Here is an 18464-nt window from a genome sequence, read left to right on the forward strand (position 1 = left end):
TGTTCCAGCCATCCAACCAAACTCTAACTTCATCCCCTACATAAGACTTTCACTTTCTTTCAACTACCCAGCAAATCTATCTATCGAGACATCTTTAAACCTTTTTCAATACCAAAAGAACACTCCAAGCTCACGAAGTTTCTTCTGGAACTTTTTCTATTTTCTATTTGACATGTTATGTATTATGTAATGTAAATGTATGTATTATGTAATGTAAATGTATGTACTATGTTACGTAAATGTAAATGTATGTAGAGTACCAACGGCTGATGTGGTGGGGTCGGGTGGATAGCGTGATATCAGCTACAACGCCTGTCCAGGGTTGCCAGATGGGATTGACAATTTCCAGCCTAACCACAGTCTAAAAACCGCAAAATCCACCAAAAAACAGCACAAAACCTATATTGTCAGAAAACCGCTAATTACTATTGGGCAGGTGCCCATCTCCTGCCACTAAACTGTATGTCTGTTGCCAATGATGTTTGTAAAATAAAAAAAATACCTTTTGTAACTTTCAGGCAATGACATTTTGATACCGCCTAAATGCTTTTCCGGTGCAGTGTGATCAAAAGTAGCCCATTCGGCGGTAACCCGCCCCATCAGGCAACCCTGCGCCTGTCATGTAAGTGTATACAGTATGTTAGTACCCTGGAGTACCGTAGGGTGCCACTGTTTTACTGTTATGTACTGTACTGTACTTGTGTGATGACCAACAGTAAATACCAGAAACCCTGGCGTCAGTGTGCATATCTTACAACGTCATTTTAATGTCGCCATCTGGTGGTTAAAAGTGGAACTAGGAACAGGAACAGGGTTCAGAGATATGGAGAGAGAGAAGAAGAAGGGGGAAGAGGAGGAGGAAGTGCAGTGCAGCAGTCACAACGAAGGACCAAAACAACAAAACTGGGTTGCTGTTTTTACAGACAAATTCAGGCGCACAGCGAAGGCGAAGGCTTCGAGAAGCCTTGGAATTTCTCTTGAGGTTGTGACACTAAAGTTGGGATGAAGAATTGTGTACCTCATTTCAGTTTATTTAATGGCAGGTATTGGAAATTTCACAGTAAAAAGGAAGACATTTTTATCAGACATATAAGTGCCATAAGCCCTCGACAAAGATCTTTACCGCATCCGTAAATGTAAATTTTTATCGGGCAATTTTGGAAGCAAACAGTTGGGTTTGAACTTGCATTTGTAACTTGTGTAGAATTGAGTCGGAGCTAGGCAGCTAGCTAGCTGGTTTTGCCAGCTGGGTTGAGTCTGAACGGCCCGTTGTCTGTGAGGTCCGTTGTCTGTGAGGTCGGACGGTTTAAATTAATTTTAATAATTTAAATGACGGCGGTGTTACTGCTCCGTTACCAAGCCCCCTTAGCTTGTTGGCTAATTAGCTGGGTAGGCCTGAACGACACACTGTAGTTGTGCCTGTTATTGCAGAACTTGCATGGTTAGTGAAATGATTGCGACGAGAGTAAACTAAACGTGTACAAAAGCAATACAGGATTGTGCGCAAATTGTCATTGTGTGTCACAATTGAACCAAGTTGTCTGGTGACTTCCTGGTGGTGACAGATCAGCCCGCTGTGTGTTGTGTAGCGTTATTACACTCTGCTCTGAAAAGTGTTGTGTGTATGAAATATTTGAACAAATAGTAAGTTGCGTAATAAGAAGCGAACAATATGAAACTCCTGGAAAATTCCAGTTTTGAAGCCATGAACACTCGGCTCACCATTGAAACAGGGGACTCTCAGATCATTGGAAGGTAAAGTTGCCATCGACACCAACTTAGCTACAGCTATGCACCAAATCAGCAAAATATGCCACAGACATGACACACACTCCTCCACAATTTTCCAGAAAGGCCTTAGCTAGCTGTTTCCCCCCCCCCCCACCCCCAACCTTTTTTGGGCCCAATGTGACCTTTTTCTGGGCCCAATGTGCCCTTTTTCAGGATTGAGAGCTACTCGTGTAAGATGGCCGGGGAGGACAAGCAGATGTTCAAGCAGTTCTGTCAGGAGGGACTTCCCCATGTCCTGCAGGCACTGTCTCCCCCCCAGTCCTCAGGAGTCAGCCCCAACAAGTAAGACACCAGACCTCTACTAACCCTCAAGACCTCAGCAGTCAGCCCCCCAGACCTCTACTAACCCCTAACACTAGAACCATGGGTGGGGTCATTTGACCCTGTGAGTAAAAACAATCTTTGCACTCGATCCAAGGCTGCAATTCTCTTTTATATCAGCATAGGTCGCAAGGGGACACACACTGTGCTCAATCTTTAGTGCTGAATTACAGTGAATAAGACTGATAACATAATGTGTTTATATATAGGCTATAAAAGTATAAACTGTACAGTATGTAATTTCAAATCCTACATTTGATTATGCCTGTAATCATCAACGATATAACGAACGGATATTTATAATATTCTATATTGTTATTTTTGTATATAATGTTGTTTTCTTTCTGAGTGGGGCAGTCCCACTCATAACTTTCATGTTATTGGACAGATATAGTGAAGACAGACAGGGAGGTAAGGAGAAGAAGGGAGAGAGTATATTGATAATTGCTAATAAGATATTGATAATGTATTTCGCTGTCGATCAAAATCGTGTGAAATGACGTGCCTGTGCATTGAATGACACTGTACAGCGCTGTCAATTTTCAAATAATGCAATAGGCTATATATATGAATGTTCAGTTATGATATGAAGTAGCCAACAATTCTCATGTCGACCTGTGTCGGCAATGATAATAATAGGCTACACAACAGTCAAGACGGTTGTACACAGATATACGCAGATTAATATTTGGATAGTTGATTTTGGCACCATTGTATAGTAGCCAATTGCAGAGTGTATACATTATTTTGTTTACTGCACATTATAAATGAAATGAAAATAGCTGTTGTGAAAAGTGAAAATATAGTGTGTTCATGTTGCAGTGAAATGTCTTTACATAGATATATCAGATGGATATTTGTTAGGAATGCACGATATTATTTCCCGATATTGGGAAATTAATGTTATTAAATATTTATCGGTTTTATTAAATTTTAGCCGATAATATGAAGCCGGAAACATTTCCGGTTCCGGTTGTCGCGCTCATGATGCTGCGCCTGTGTACAGCCATGCAGTCAATTGGTAAGATAAGGTAAATAGATAGCCGATGTTAGCTAGTGCTAATGGTCACCATCTCTGTAGTCTGCTCTAAAATACGCAATCAAACAGTGCAGGCAACCCATGCTGTTCTGTGAATGAGACGAGCTATTGACTGATGGCTTTCTACTGCCAAATCATATTATTACAGCAAACATGTCGGTAGTTTGGCATCTGTTCTCTGACTTCTGTTTTCGTTTTCGCGATTTCAAAATAAAAGCGCGAGCTAAGCGTTTTGGAAAATGAATGACACATCGCTAATCAACTAACACAGCTTGTTTTGTGAGCCTGCTAACAATGTAAAGTAGTGTTCTAGTTAACTAGGTAACAATGTAAAGTAGTGGTATAGTTAACTAGGTAACAATGTAAAGTAGTGTTGTAGTTAACTAGGTAACAATGTAAAGTAGTGTTCTAGTTAACTAGGTAACAATGTAAAGTAGTGTTATAGTTAACTAGGTAACAATGTAAAGTAGTTTTATAGTTAACTAGGTAACAATGTAAAGTAGTGTTATAGTTAACTAGGTAACAATGTAAAGTACTGTTCTAGTTAACTAGGTAACAATGTAAAGTAGTGTTATAGTTAACTAGGTAACAATGTAAAGTAGTGTTCTAGTTAACTAGGTAACAATGTAAAGTAGTGTTATGGTTAACTAGGTAACAATGTAAAGTAGTGTTATAGTTAACTAGGTAACAATGTAAAGTAGTGTTATAGTCAGGGGTGCACATAACTGGTGCGCCAGTGCGCATGCGTCGCCAAAATGCATGCTGCGCGGCAGATCAGCTGCATGAAGGCGCTCTTGCGCACCAACAGCTGGAAGCGCTGGCAGAGGAATTTACTTCCTCAAAATCCACCTGCTGACTGCTGACTGCTGCATCACTGAGGCACCCGACGAGCCGTCAAAATGTCCAAGAAGCAAGCCCCACTAAGTAACTATTTGCCGGCGCTTCCCCTCACGAAAACATTCGGAAAGTATCGTAACTCGTACTTTCATTCCGCGTATCGCGTATCGCACGGTTATCACGCCGACACGTGAAAATTCAGTCCCGAACGACTCGTCGCTAAAAGGAAAAACAACACCAAGGGACTTCACGTTTCTTTACTCTGAAGCTTTCAAACGTTCCGACGTTTGTTTTACAGCTTCATTATCGCACCTAGACCCCTGACCCAGGGAATATGGTTGGGAATTCTATTAGAAAAAGAAGAAAAAAAAGACTTCGTTGCACAATCAAAATAATGAGCTATTTAAAGTGATGGCCTACAACATCCTCTACCATGGTTGAAATTGAGGACAGTGATAACTTACAGCAGTCAAGAGAGCAGTGATGATGATGATTAAGCTTGTAGCATAAATAAATGCTTAGGCTGTAACTTTTTGTTGAAAAGTTGATTTCAGTGTTTACAGATCGGGAACAGAGCAGTGCTTAAAGAGATGTCAGTTGATTTCATTGTGTTTAAAGAACAGACATTCAGTTAGTGCTTAAAGAGATGTCAGTTGATTTCATTGTGTTTAAAGGAGTCTGACAGACTTTCATGCTTAAAGACTCGAGCAGTCATTTGATTTTGCATTTGTTTCTTTTGTTTTGCACACAATAATTTGTTCGTTCATCTTTATTTATGAATAAATGTCGTTTTGCTAATATAAGTTATCCATGTATCCCTTTTTCATCCATCCTGTGGGACGGGTCGTGACTCGCAAGCTCGGGGAGCACCAAGCAGCATCCCTAGGTGCTCCTCTGAGCACTGGCCCCAAAAAGTTATGTGCACCCCTGGTTATAGTTAACTAAGTAGCAGTGGGGATTACTCACCCAATCCATGCATTGCAATAGTTTGGCTTGACTAGCGAGTGTGATGTGATTTTCAACAATGTTGAAATGTATTTCCTTTTTTTAAATAAATGAACATTTGAAGAGTCAGAAGTGTTCTCTTTGTTGTGTTAACAATAGTGATGTAAGTTAGATTTGGTGAGATCACTATGGAATATTAAATCATCAATCTTTGCTCACTACATAGCCTTTCTTACCTTCAGGTGTGCATGAACTACAGGTTATCAACTGTGAAATGATATCTGTTCTCATATCGGTTATCATATCGGTTATCGGCCACGAGAAGCGGGTAAACATCGGTTATCGGTATCGGTTGGAAAAAATGCATATCGTGCATCCCTAATATTTGTACTACTTTTCAAACAAACGAACACAGACAGAGAGACAGATAATTCAAGTAACATTTTTATTTACTTGCAATGTTCACGTCAATTCTTCCAAGTAAAAAGTATGGTAATTAATATAAACACCAATATATAAAAAAGTAGAAAGTGAATAGGAGGTCGCCGGAGTGCTCAGCGTGGGCGCTGTCAGGTAGACAGGGCAGGAGAGGCATAAGGCCTGGCCATGGGACAGTCAGCATCCCCAGCACACAGTTGCTGGCTTGGTGCATGTGCCACAGACAAATCGTCCACATGACTGGCAGATGTTAGATGCTTTGTTCCCTCGACATATGGCGCCTTGACACTTTTTCACATGTGGGGACGGAGGTGGGCGAGGAGTTTCGAGCTGCAGTCGCCTTCTCGCTGCTGGTGTAGAAGGAAGCCTTGTCATTACCAGAGGCTCACACAGCTCCCCTGCCAGCTTATGAATGAATTTCTTCCTCCTTATCCTGACGCCCATGCACTGTCTGTACAGAATGCGTGCATTAATTGCAGCCATGTCCAAAATGTTGTAAAACACAGCTACAGGCCAACGGCGGGTCCCTCATTTTACTGTGTATTTCCTCGTCATCTGGTCCAGAACATCAACACCGAACTTAGTGCTGTTGTAGTAGGAAACCGTTTCGGGCAGTTTCTTTGGGCGATCATCAGTAGAAACGGTTTGATGCAGTGTGCTGAGGAGGCATACATTTTTCTTAGGTTTTGCCTGGTAAACCGTGAGTGTGGCTTCTCCAGCCCTCAGCACCTTGCTGGAAAATATTTCAGTCTGTGCCCGTGTACATGGGGGCAACTCCCGTCTGATTTTATTAATTGTGCCAACAATTGTGGTTTGTTGGGCCAAAAGGGTGTTTGCCAGTGGCAAGGAGGTGAAGTAATTGTCTGTCGTGACATTTCTTCCTTTGCCCACGAACGGCTCCATCAGACACAGCACAACATTGTCTGATAACCACTGACCGGCCGGCCTGCTCTTATCTTTCCCTAGGTAGGGATGTGCGTTCAACATGTATTAGGTGTCCACGTCCGCTGCAACCCAGAACTTTATGCCAAATTTGTCAGGTTTATTGGCCATGTACTGTGTGAAACGACATCTTGCTTTGGTCGGGAACAACTGTTCATCCACGGTGATGTTGTCAGTGTCACCAGGTGTGTACGATGCAATGCTGTTTTTCACAAATTTGTCAAAAATGTCTGAAATCATGGCAAATGTATCCACCGGAACACGGGCAGCTCGTGTGTTCTTGTCATCAAAGCGTAGATAGCGCATGATATCTCGGGACTTCTGGCGAGTCATTGTCTCCTTGAAGACAGGGATTCGGAATTGTGATGACCAGCAGTCATCCATCCTCACGGACTTGGAACATAAAACTCCTTTGTAGTAAAGGAGACCCACGAATGCTTTTAGTTTGTCCATTGTCAAATTGAACATCTCATCATTACTCCGGTCAGCTTCTGCCTGAGTGTACTTTAGAATCTGTTGCCACATTTCCGTGTCAATCAGACACAGTAGACTGCTCAACGGACTCGTAATGTTCGATTTGGCAGAACGAGTCGGGACTGGAGCTGTCTTTATGATATTGGCCTGTCATTCTCTGCCTCTCCGAGCGCCTGGGTTGCGCTGTGTTGCGCCTGGTTGCTCAGTCCACACTGTGCCGTCTCGACCCTGCTCTTCCGTGGCTTCACATGCGTCCCCAATGTCAGAGTCGCATTCTGAAGCATCTGATCCCACTGGATCACACTGCTCTGTCTCCCTGTAGATAACACTGCTCTGTCTCCCTCTGGATCACACTGCTCTGTCTCCCTGTGGATCACACTGCTCTGTCTCCCTCTGGATCACACTGCTCTGTCTCCCTCTGGATAACACTGCTCTGTCTCCCTGTAGATAACACTGCTCTGTCTCCCTCTGGATAACACTGCTCTGTCTCCCTGTAGATAACACTGCTCTGTCTCCATGTAGATAACACTGCTCTGTCTCCCTGTGGTGTGTGTGTGTGTGTGTGTGTGTGTGTGTGTGTGTCTCAGCTGCAGGCTGAGCCAGAGTCAGAGTGGTGACGAGGGGGACGGGCCCCTCTCTGACAAGTGCAGCAGGAAGACCCTCTTCTACCTGATCGCCACGCTCAACGAGTCCTTCCGCCCCGACTACGACTTCAGCCGCACCAAGAGCCACGACTTCAGCAGGGAACCCAGCGTCAACTGGGTGAGTGGGGATCTGCTCTCCTAATGTACTAACACACACAACACACACCTGTTACTGTAATACACACAACACACACCTGTTACTGTACTAATACACACAACACACACCTGTTACTGTACTACACACAACACACACCTGTTACTGTAATACACACAACACACACCTGTTACTGTAATACACACAACACACACCTGTTACTGTACTAATACACACAACACACACCTGTTACTGTAATACACACAACACACACCTGTTACTGTAACACACACAACACACACCTGCTACTGTACTACACACAACACACACCTGTTACTGTAACACACACAACACACACACATGTTACTGTAACACACACAACACACACCTGTTACTGTAATACACACAACACACACCTGTTACTGTACTAATACACACAACACACACATGTTACTGTAACACACACAACACACACCTGTTACTGTAATACACACAACACACACCTGTTACTGTAATACACACACACCTGTTACTGTACTAATACACACAACACACACCTGTTACTGTAATACACACAACACACACCTGTTACTGTAATGCACACAACACACACCTGTTACTGTACTAATACACACAACACACACCTGTTACTGTAATACACACAACACACACCTGTTACTGTAATACACACAACACACACCTGTTACTGTAATACACACAACACACACCTGTTACTGTAACACACACAACACACACCTGTTACTGTACTACACACAACAGGATCTATTATAACCTATGACTGTACCAATACAGGGTCTATGAATATTCTGATATGTACTATTGTACACATCTCAGACCAGCAGCCTTGTATCTCAGTGCTAAACTAATCTTAAACTTCCACCCTAACCCTAATCACACTGAAATACTAGTACACACACACACACTGGCTCATTTCAGAGTGCTTTCTACTGTGGCGCGTGTGGTGCGTCCTCAGGTGTTCAACGCGGTGAACAGCAGTCTGTCTGCAGCGGCGGGGGAAGGGTACAGCTGTCTGCAGCCTCAGCTCTGGGAGGCCATCGACACAGAGATCTGCCTCTCAGAGTGTGACATCTACAGGTGAGCCACCAGGCCACACGCTGGCTCTGACCAGGAAAAACCCAGGGCCCCCACACAGCTCTAACACACAGCTCTAACACACAGCTCTAACTACTGTCTACCCGGTCCCAAATACATTTTTATTTGTATAGCGTTGCAGCTCAAAGTGCTCCAATCATTATATAATCATAATTAAATTATTTACATTTTTAAAGGCAATATTATGAATTCCCCTCTCTCTCTCTCTAAAAAAAATATATATTAAAAAAAATGTTTTTACTTAGCTCGTCAACTAGTAAATAAGTCTATGTATTGCTTAACTTTACACATATTTCACAATGTATTGTTTTGCTGTGCTGTGGTAGAGAAGGCAAGAGACCATCTAGTGTTCACACATTCAAGCCTCTCTTTTTAATTGTTGTCTGTGAGCGGATAGTTCCTATTATATAAATTCTCATCTAGGTCTGTCTCAAACTATGCTGTGTTGGGTCCTTGAATTTGAGGGAATTGAGTCTTGAAAGTCCTTGAAAGGTGCTTGAAGAAGGTGTGGGAGCCCTGCCACCCCGTAAACCCCTACCCCCTCTAGGTGCGGCTGAGTATTGGATATGTGTAAGCGATATGGAACGACCATATGTAGATGAAGCCATCGGCAAGTTGCTATCTATCGAACGCTTCCAGAACTACTCAAGTCATTGAGGGTGGAGAGTCTAGTGATGGATTTGGATTCAGGCTGTAGTACCTCCTACCCCCAGACACGAATCTGAATAAATGTGACAGAATGAGATGGGTCTAAGTCTTACCTATACTAGAGAAAGTCAATCAGAATGTCCTCTACTCTCCAGCTACAACCCAGACCTGGTCTCTGACCCCTACGGAGAAGAGGGAAACCTCTGGTCCTTCAACTACTTCTTCTACAACAAGAGGCTGAAGAGGATCGTCTTCTTCACCTGTCGCTCCGTCAGGTGAGCCCTTCTCTCTCTCTCTCTCTCTCTCTCTCTCTCTCTCTCTCTCTCTCTCTCTCTCTCTGTTCATCTCACTACATCACGCAGGGTTCGACATTAACGATTGCCCGCTTGCCTGGAGCAAGTAAAACATTTGCCGGGTTTGTTTGCGCGAGCCTGATGACGCTGCTGGTTCCTGGATATGTTTACCTGTGTGCAGGAAGAACAACAGACGGCGCAGGCGCCAGACCGTCGGGCTCGCGCAAACAAACCCGGCAAGTTTTTACTTGCTCCAGGCAAGCGTTAATGTCGAACCCTGATCATGGACTATTTAGATTGCATTCTACATCGTCAGCGGGCTTTGCTATGCACCAGATCACACAACGCCTGCAGCCCTGTTTGCTTGTTTGTGTTACATTCATTGGGATCAATCAAATTAATAATTTATTGTCGTTCATTTAATACTAAATTCATGTTCAGGTAAGAATCAGATACGACATCAATAGCCCGCAGAACCCTGCAAGGAGAGAGCAACAACTAACTAATAAACTAACAAATAACTAACCCCAGGGGTATTCCATCAATGTTGCTAAAGGAACATCCAGGCTTATTCTGTCTTAGTCTCGCAAGACGTATTAAAAAAATCCAGGTTTATTTTGAAAAATCTTGTGAGCGTTATCAAAAATAAGCCTGGATTTTCCTTAAGCGACGTTGATGGAGTAACAGACCAATATAGAATATTTGTTTACCGGAAGCCACAGCTCCCCAAAGACTCTGATGAAAAGCTTTGTTTCTCAACACACTTGTTTGTTATATACAACATTCATTTCTTACCTACTGAAAAGACCTTCTAGGACAGTGGTCTTCAACCGGGGGTCCGCGACCCCTAGGGGGTCCGCAGAGGTACTGCAGGGGGTCCGCCAATTTCTGTCATAATAATTGACAACTTTCACCAAAATAATCAGTGAGAATTAAAAAACATAACAAAACTGATATTGAGTAAGGTACAAGCATTAATAGGCAATAATAAGCTACTTTTGACAAAAACAATTTACAAAATAAATGATGCCCATGATTCTAGAGTCATAACGTCAGCTGGAGAAAAAAAACACACCTGTCTAGCAAGCTAGGTGTTGGCTAAAACGCTGCAGTTCGGTCTTCATTGCGAAATTAACGTTAATTAATAACTAGCATAACGTTACTAATTTAGTTACTAGTTTGATAATAACAAACCCGCCTCTTTGCTTCTCTATGCGCCGCTATAGGAGAGGAACACAACGCGCTCCTTTACCATTCCGAGGTCAGATGGCTTTCCCGTGGATCAGTATTGGCGCGCGTCTTTGAATTACGCACAGCTATCCTCGAGATTCTGGTTGGCCAAAACCGCGCGGAGCTGGCTGCGCATTTCAATGCGCCCTCGCCTGATGTGAAATGCGCAATTGTTGATCACTTGGAGGCACTCGAAAGTCAATTTGAGAAGTACTTTTCTGAGACTGAGTCTTGGAGAAAGCACAAGACATGGATACGGTTATCATTCAAAGACAATGCATCCGACGGCTCAAACCTGACAGCCGCTGAGGAAGATCAGCTGATCGACCTAACCACAGACAGTACACACAAGAATGTGTACGAGTCACAGCCTCTCACCCAGTTCTGGATCCATTGCCAGAAATACTTCCCCCAACTGACAGCAAAGGCCATGGTGAGCCTCTTGCCTTTTGCAACAACTTATCTTTGTGAAAGAGGATTCTCCTCCCTCACCTACCTGAAGAGCAAATACAGTTCCAGACTGCAGCCTGAGGATGACATGATGCTCTGCCTGACAACCTCCACCCAGGAGGTAGGCATACCTTGCTTCCTGAAGCTAAAAGTTTCATTGTTGAAAAATAATAATAATAGAAAATATAAGCCTCATCAAGAACAACAACAAAAACAATAATAATAATAATAATAATAATAATAATAATAACCAATCATAATTATGCATGAATGTTTTATCAATCATAAACACATATAGGCTAATAACCCAGTATATAAATAGGTTAATATGGTGAAATAAAAGGTGAATGAAGTAAATATAAAAGTTATTATAGGCTTATATATATATATATATTACATGTGGGGGTCCCTGTTCTGTTTGTCTCTCATCCAAGGGGTCCTTGGGTTGAAAAAGGTTGAAGACCCCAGTTCTAGGACGTGGAGAGGACAGATACCACTGAACTTAGTCCATTGACACGTTTAGCTCACCCCAGGGCCATCGTTGTCTATCTGATGTTCTCAGGCTAGCTTCTGATCCACATGGCTCTACTTGAAACATGTGATACAGCCAGTATCAGTTTGTCCCAGAGTGTCCCCTAAGGAACATCACTGTGATATACTTTTAAACCTTCTGTTACATACTTCTCAAGACATAGTTGGTCACAACAAAGTGTAAGAAATAATATAATAATAATAATAATAATAATAATAATAATAATAATAATAATAATAATAATAATAATAATAATAATAATATGTATATGTATATGATATAGGGCCTTTCACAAACCCAAGGTTGCTTTACAAGGGAATGGGACAAACAGAACAGAGCCAGAGAGACAAACACACAAAACAAGGAACAGTGAAACAGCTTCTACAGGTTGAATGCAATGGTGAATAGGTGGGTTTTAAGGGCAGCTTTGAATATGTCCAGGGTTGGAGAGTCGCGGATATCCTTGGGTAGAGAGTTCCAAAGGGTGGGGGCTGCCACACTGAAGGCTCTGTACCCGAAGGTCCGGAGTTTGGCACTGGGTTGGATGAGGAGGTGAATGTTAGAGGACCTCAGAGTTCTGGATGGGGTGTAGTGGTGGAGGAGATCAGAGTTCTGGATGGGGTGTAGTGGTGGAGGAGATCAGAGTTCTGGATGGGGTGTAGTGGTGGAGGACCTCAGAGTTCTGGATGGGGTGTAGTGGTGGAGGACCTCGGAGTTCTGGATGGGGTGTAGTGGTGGAGGAGATCAGAGTTCTGGATGGGGTGTAGTGGTGGAGGAGATCAGAGTTCTGGATGGGGTGTAGTGGTGGAGGAGATCAGAGTTCTGGATGGGGTGTAGTGGTGGAGGAGATCAGGGGTAGTGGTGGTCTAGTGGATAGTGAGTTGGACTTGTGATCGGAAGGTTGTGAGTTCAAATCCCGGGGTCAGGGGTAGTGGTGGTCTAGTGGATAGTGAGTTGGACTTGTGATCGGAAGGTTGTGAGTTCAAATCCCGCCTGAAGCCACACCACTACTAGTGTGCCCTTGGGTAAGGCACTTAGCCCTCAGTTACTCCAGGGGGAATGTCCCTGTAATTCGTAATTGTAAGTCGCTTTGGATAAAAGCGTCTGCTAAATGGCAAAATTATTATAAATTAGATCAGAGTTCTGGATGGGGTGTAGTGGTGGAGGAGATGACGGGAAGTTTAGTAAAAGGTCAAGCCAGACGCACGCCTATTCAAAGGTCACTTCCTGTGATTTAGATTCCTTCACTTTTTTTCAGCTCAGAACATTCTACATTCACAATAATTAAGACATTTTCACATTTCACATGTCATCCATACCATATTACGTGTGTGTGTGTGTGTGTGTGTGTGTGTGTGTGTGTGTGTGTGTGTGTGTGTGTTTGTGTGTGTGTGATGTGTATTTCCTCCCCTGTGCGTCTCAGCTCCTTCATGGCCCAACGAGACTCCGGCATCGGTACCGAGCTGGACCTGGAGCTGGACGAAGGCTGCTACGAGGAGGAGAACATGGATGAGGAGAGGTGAGGAGGACACACACATCCTCACACACACACACACACACACATCCTCACACACACATCAGGGTTTCCGTTAGAAAAAATTGCCGCCGGACATCGTGTCCGGGAAGATTTCGATTTACCAGACAAACGTGATATATTCCGGTCATCTGATTAAAATATAATAAATAAAAAAAAATTCAAAATCATATTTTTTTTCCCCAAATCTAATATAGCTGTTTGTCGCGGTGATTACTGTTGTGTAGCGGCCTATATATGCCATTTAATGTCTATTTCTCATCCGATACGATTAGATGCGAGCTATATAATATATAATAATATAACATGATTCGCATGCGCGCTATGCCATTATGTCCAGCGCTGAACGGGCGCCTCACTGGGAACTGAACAGACAGCATCGATCAATGAACGGACTCCACATTACGTTAACTGAAGTTTGTTAAATTGTTTGGGATTAATGTGAGTTTTCTATTTTCTCTTTCCAGTTTTACCCTTTTTTTTTATCAATAAAACAACGTCATTTCTATAACCAGGGGGGTATTCCATCAACATCGCTAAAAGAAAATCCAGGTTTAGTCTGACAAAGTCTCGCGAGGGTTCCTAAAAATATACAGGCATATTCCGATAAACTCTCGCGAGAGTTATCAAAAATAAGCCAGGATTTTCCTTTAGCGACGTTGATGGAATACCCCCCAGGTCTCGCTGGTTGGGAAGGCATTTCGTTTAGCTGCCTGTCAAATCATACTTAATCGGACTCGGGAGTATGACAATGAGGAGAACATAACTGTTTTTGTATGTCGTCCTGAAGACCGGCTGTTAGATCATATCGCTGAAGTTCGTCTCCATAGTGTAAATGTTGTCCGTTTCGTTTGCTTCGGGACACCATTTTCCTATAGGCTAACTAAAGGGGGCGGGTCCTTCTCTCTCGGGCAGGCTAACTAAAGGGGGCGGGTCCTTCTCTCTCGGGCAGGCTAACTAAAGGGGGCGGGTCCTTCTCTCTCGGGCAGTGTTGTGCGTGTATGAGTGTGTGTGTGTTTGGTGCTCAGCTGAAAATGGTGGCCCGAAGCCAAATTGTGCTTAGAGGGAATTATTTTCACCGGACATTATGTCCGACGAGTTTTCAATTTGTCGGACTTCAACACATTTTACCGGACAAAGACCGGTAATTACCGGTTAACGGAAACCCTGACACACATACATCCTCACACACACACACACACACACACCTCGATTCTATCTGTAAGGTGTTAACCTCAACTCAATGTATCGGCAAGGCCCTCACGATATTATATGTATCACTGTACATGGGTCATACCTTTGTGATGCATTGAAATACAATACATATTGAGAACCTCTACATCAGCGATTCCCAACCTATGGCCCACGGCCCTCTGGTGGTCCACGAGAGTACTGCAAGTGGGCAGCCAAATCATGGGCAAAATAGAAAATATTTTTTAAAATACATGTATGGTACATGGTATTTTTTTCTTTAGAACCTTAAAAAATGCAAAATGTACGCGTCCGTAAAATGCCTGTGTGGGCCGCGAATACTTAAAGATTTTTAAGTGGGCCTGGAGTCCAAAAAGGTTGGGAACCGCTGCTCTACATATATTTACCCCAAATGTTACCTGCAGCGTAGTGTGACTACGACCACCTTGGTAAGCTGATATGTATGTATGCATTATTGAGAGAACTTTTGGGGGACAAATCGCACTGCAATACTAGTATCTTAAAAGAAATGTTTGCAATACTCAGCTGTATGAATTTTATTGCACAGCTCTATCTATACCTGACTGTGTTTGTGTATTTTTAAAGGGTAAGTTTACCCAAAATCTATTTTCACAATCCCCGCTACCTACCATCTCTACGTACCATCTCTACGTACCATCTCGAAACTATCATCATTTGGCGTGCAGCTGCATCATAGCTATCGAAACGCGAGCGCTGTGTTTACTTCCTACGACAAAGCTCTGTGTTTACTTCCTACGACAAAGCTCTGTGTTTACTTCCTACGACAAAGCTCTGTGTTTACTTCCTACGACAAAGCTCTGTGTTTACTTCCTACGACAAAGCTCTGTGTTTACTTCCTACGACAAAGCTCTGTGTTTACTTCCTACGACAAAGTCCATGTGGAACACCAGGACTGATCAGGACATTCACAGTGACATATCTTGACTGGTCAGGACATTCACAGTGACATATCTTGACTGGTCAGGACATTCACAGTGACATATCTTGACTGGTCAGGACATTCACAGTGACAGATCTTGACTGGTCAGGACATTCACAGTGACCTATCTTGACTCAGAGATGGTTTTGTGAATGTGTCTACTATTTAATAATAAAACTATAAGTCCACAAGATTAAAGGGTAAAATTCAGCTTGAACTCTTTCCCCTCTCTGCAGGTATGGTGCCCTGTGTGCCCAGTGACGCTCCAGCCCCTGGACTTGACTTCTGTTTTTACTCTCGCCCTGTCAGTGGGGAGGCTCATGTTTGACTGCACAAGTCAGGCTGTGAGTGGAGATCTGTTACTTCTGTTGGAATGACGACTATTTCCCCTTCCCTTTTTTCCCCTTTTTTTTCCATTGCTACATATTTGACTGGAGACAAAAGCTTCGTGTTTGGTGTGTGTTATATATGTTTGACCTTTTTTGGAGCACAATGTTGGTTTTCATCTTTTTACTCACATTCCCTGCTCTTGTTTTTACAAGGTTCAGTTTCTAGGATGATGTAGGTTTTTTTTAACCTCAGTATGGCCACTAGAGGGCAGACAATGTGGTTACCAATCATAGTTGATTTAAAAAATAAAATAAAACTTCTTCCTAGCTAGAATCACTCTGCCGCCCTCCCTCCTTCCATATCAATGCTTCTCAAGCCTGACATTGTTTTATTTAATTCCATTAAAATTTTATTTTTTAATGGAATAATTAATGGTATAATTCTATGGGTCAAGCCAGCAAATATGCGACCCTGCTGAATGTTTTGGAAGACAAGCAGCACCCCTGTCCCCAGGTTAATTCCCTGCTTGAGAATGTCTGTGTGGCATACATTCTCACACCATAAACTCTGCTTGTAGAGTATACTGTTTGAACCTAATTTACATATCTTGTTCTCAAGAACGTAACACCTCTTTAGGTGAGTTTCTCTAAACCCATTTTATGTTTCGTGCTGCATCCTAAGAGTTGTATTAAAGCAGAAGTAGTCACGGAGCCGATCCCCTCAGTCTGAGTGTTGCTCTCCTGTTGTGTGTTGTGTTTTGAAATGTATATTTGAGCAAAAAATACTTTCAAGACCAATCGAGTCTGATTGTGTTGTACTTTTCACTGTAATATTCCATGTGGAGGTCAGTGATGCCCGTGGTCCAAATCTCTGCATATTAATTGAGCATGATGTAAATGTACTTAAAGAGAAACACCGGTGACATTTTTGAAATTGTTATTGTTGCTAAAAAAACCTGTGAATGTTTGTCAAATATCACACCTCTCCTTCAGTGAGAACCTTGAAGCCATAGGTTACACGCCCTTCTTCCTGCACAGGGGCTTTGTAAAATGTGACAGGGTCTGGTGAAAGTCCCCAAGTAGGGCAAGGTCCTTTTTCAGTTTTTTAGAGACTGAAAGTGCAGATTGTCAGCTTTCAAATGACATGTCATACATTGAAAATAGTTGAAGAAGCTTATTTGAATGTTGGTACAACTCAAACGGACAATAGGAGAAAATCGCTCTCTATAAAAACACGCTTTAGAAACCATCGCGTTGGTAGCTACCTAGCAGCTTAAAAGCAAACATTGCTATGTACTAACTGCTTGTTTAGCACATCACAACATGCTGATAGAACATGAACATGCTAAAAATACATCACTACGCATAATTAGATGATCACACAGTCCTTGCTTTTGAACACAAGTTTGTTTACAAGCCGTGTATCACTAACCCAGTAGCCTACAAAGCAGGATGGCAGATGTTACAGTGAATCCAATTACCAATTATAGGTATTTAGTGATCCTAAAACTGTTGCTTGTTATATTGAGTGTGCTCTTCAACACAAAAACCGGTAAAACGGAAAACACATGATTGTTGCTTTTCTGAGCTATTTGCCAACAGACTCCCATACCCCATGTGGGATATGGGGTTCTGTTCCCATTCCTCATATTTGCCGGTGTTTCCCTTTTTAATGCTCAATAAGTCTTTGGAATTGGAATTGTTTAACTGAACAGTTTGTTTGCCCTTAGATTACCACTCAGGCTCCTGTATCAGTATTGTTTGTTTGTTGTTGACTTCCAGCCGGCAGTTACTGCAGGTTCTGCATCATGTTGTTGATGTGTAATGTGAAGTAGATTGCCAGCTGGTATACATTAGGTACCCAGTGGTATAAAGCTGCAAGTCGGTATTGTAAAGTTGAATACATACCTGCTTCCAGTGTATAACATGAACCCAAACCTATTCCACAAACCTGGTTTTTAAAACCTTTGCCAGGGTATTTGTCCATAAGTTACTCAATGATTTCAAATGTCAATATCAACATTAGCATGGGACAAATATGCATTGGACAAGTAACTGTGGCTACATAGTTTGTACATATTTGTACCTGTGGTCAACATGTGCCCTGTTTCCAATGTGGTTTGTGTTGTGAAACCAGGTGGCTATCAAGGTAGGTAGAAGATTTATACAACTCATTACTTAGAAGGCTGAAGTAGCCAGGATATTTTGAAACAGATCAGAACCAAATTTTGTCTGTTGCATTTAAGATGGAGACAAACTGATCAAAATATGTGTAATTGTAACAGTTGTCACCAGTGTAAGATTGGACTATTTATTGAATATATTGCAGAATAGTGGTCTTATTTAGTCTATTTTTGGCAGCTTACAAGGTCTCATACTTGTGATTTAACGTCTAAAAAGTTGTATGCTTACCCATTGTATTTGTAATCTTACCATGATTCTGTACAATAAAGGTTGTGTACAATGAAACATATCCTTGTCTCTCTGTAGTTGCTGTAAACTAATTTGATCATCTGAGGAGCTTGGCTGTTACATTCCAACAACCCTCTCCACCACGCCTATAGAATGGTTGTTTGCTGTTATGACCTGGTACAACTATTGTGTAGAGTTGACATGCAACATTGAAGAATCAAGATA

At 42.5% G+C, this 18464-nt stretch overlaps 1 protein-coding gene across 1 annotated transcript; it reads left to right on the forward strand.

Moving 5' to 3' along the window:
- Positions 1-970: 970 nt before the first annotated feature.
- On the forward strand, positions 971-18280 carry maf1a (MAF1 homolog, negative regulator of RNA polymerase III a). Its single transcript, XM_080535057.1, has 7 exons — positions 971-1755; positions 1945-2073; positions 7375-7549; positions 8520-8641; positions 9463-9582; positions 13236-13331; positions 15735-18280. Exons 1-7 carry the CDS (start codon positions 1673-1675, stop codon positions 15757-15759), a joined length of 750 nt encoding a protein of 249 aa, XP_080391183.1. The 5' UTR covers positions 971-1672; the 3' UTR covers positions 15760-18280.
- Positions 18281-18464: the final 184 nt, after the last annotated feature.

This window comes from Nansenia antarctica (genome assembly GCF_963989245.1).
Source record: "Nansenia antarctica genome assembly, chromosome: 6".
NCBI lineage: Eukaryota > Metazoa > Chordata > Actinopteri > Argentiniformes > Microstomatidae > Nansenia > Nansenia antarctica.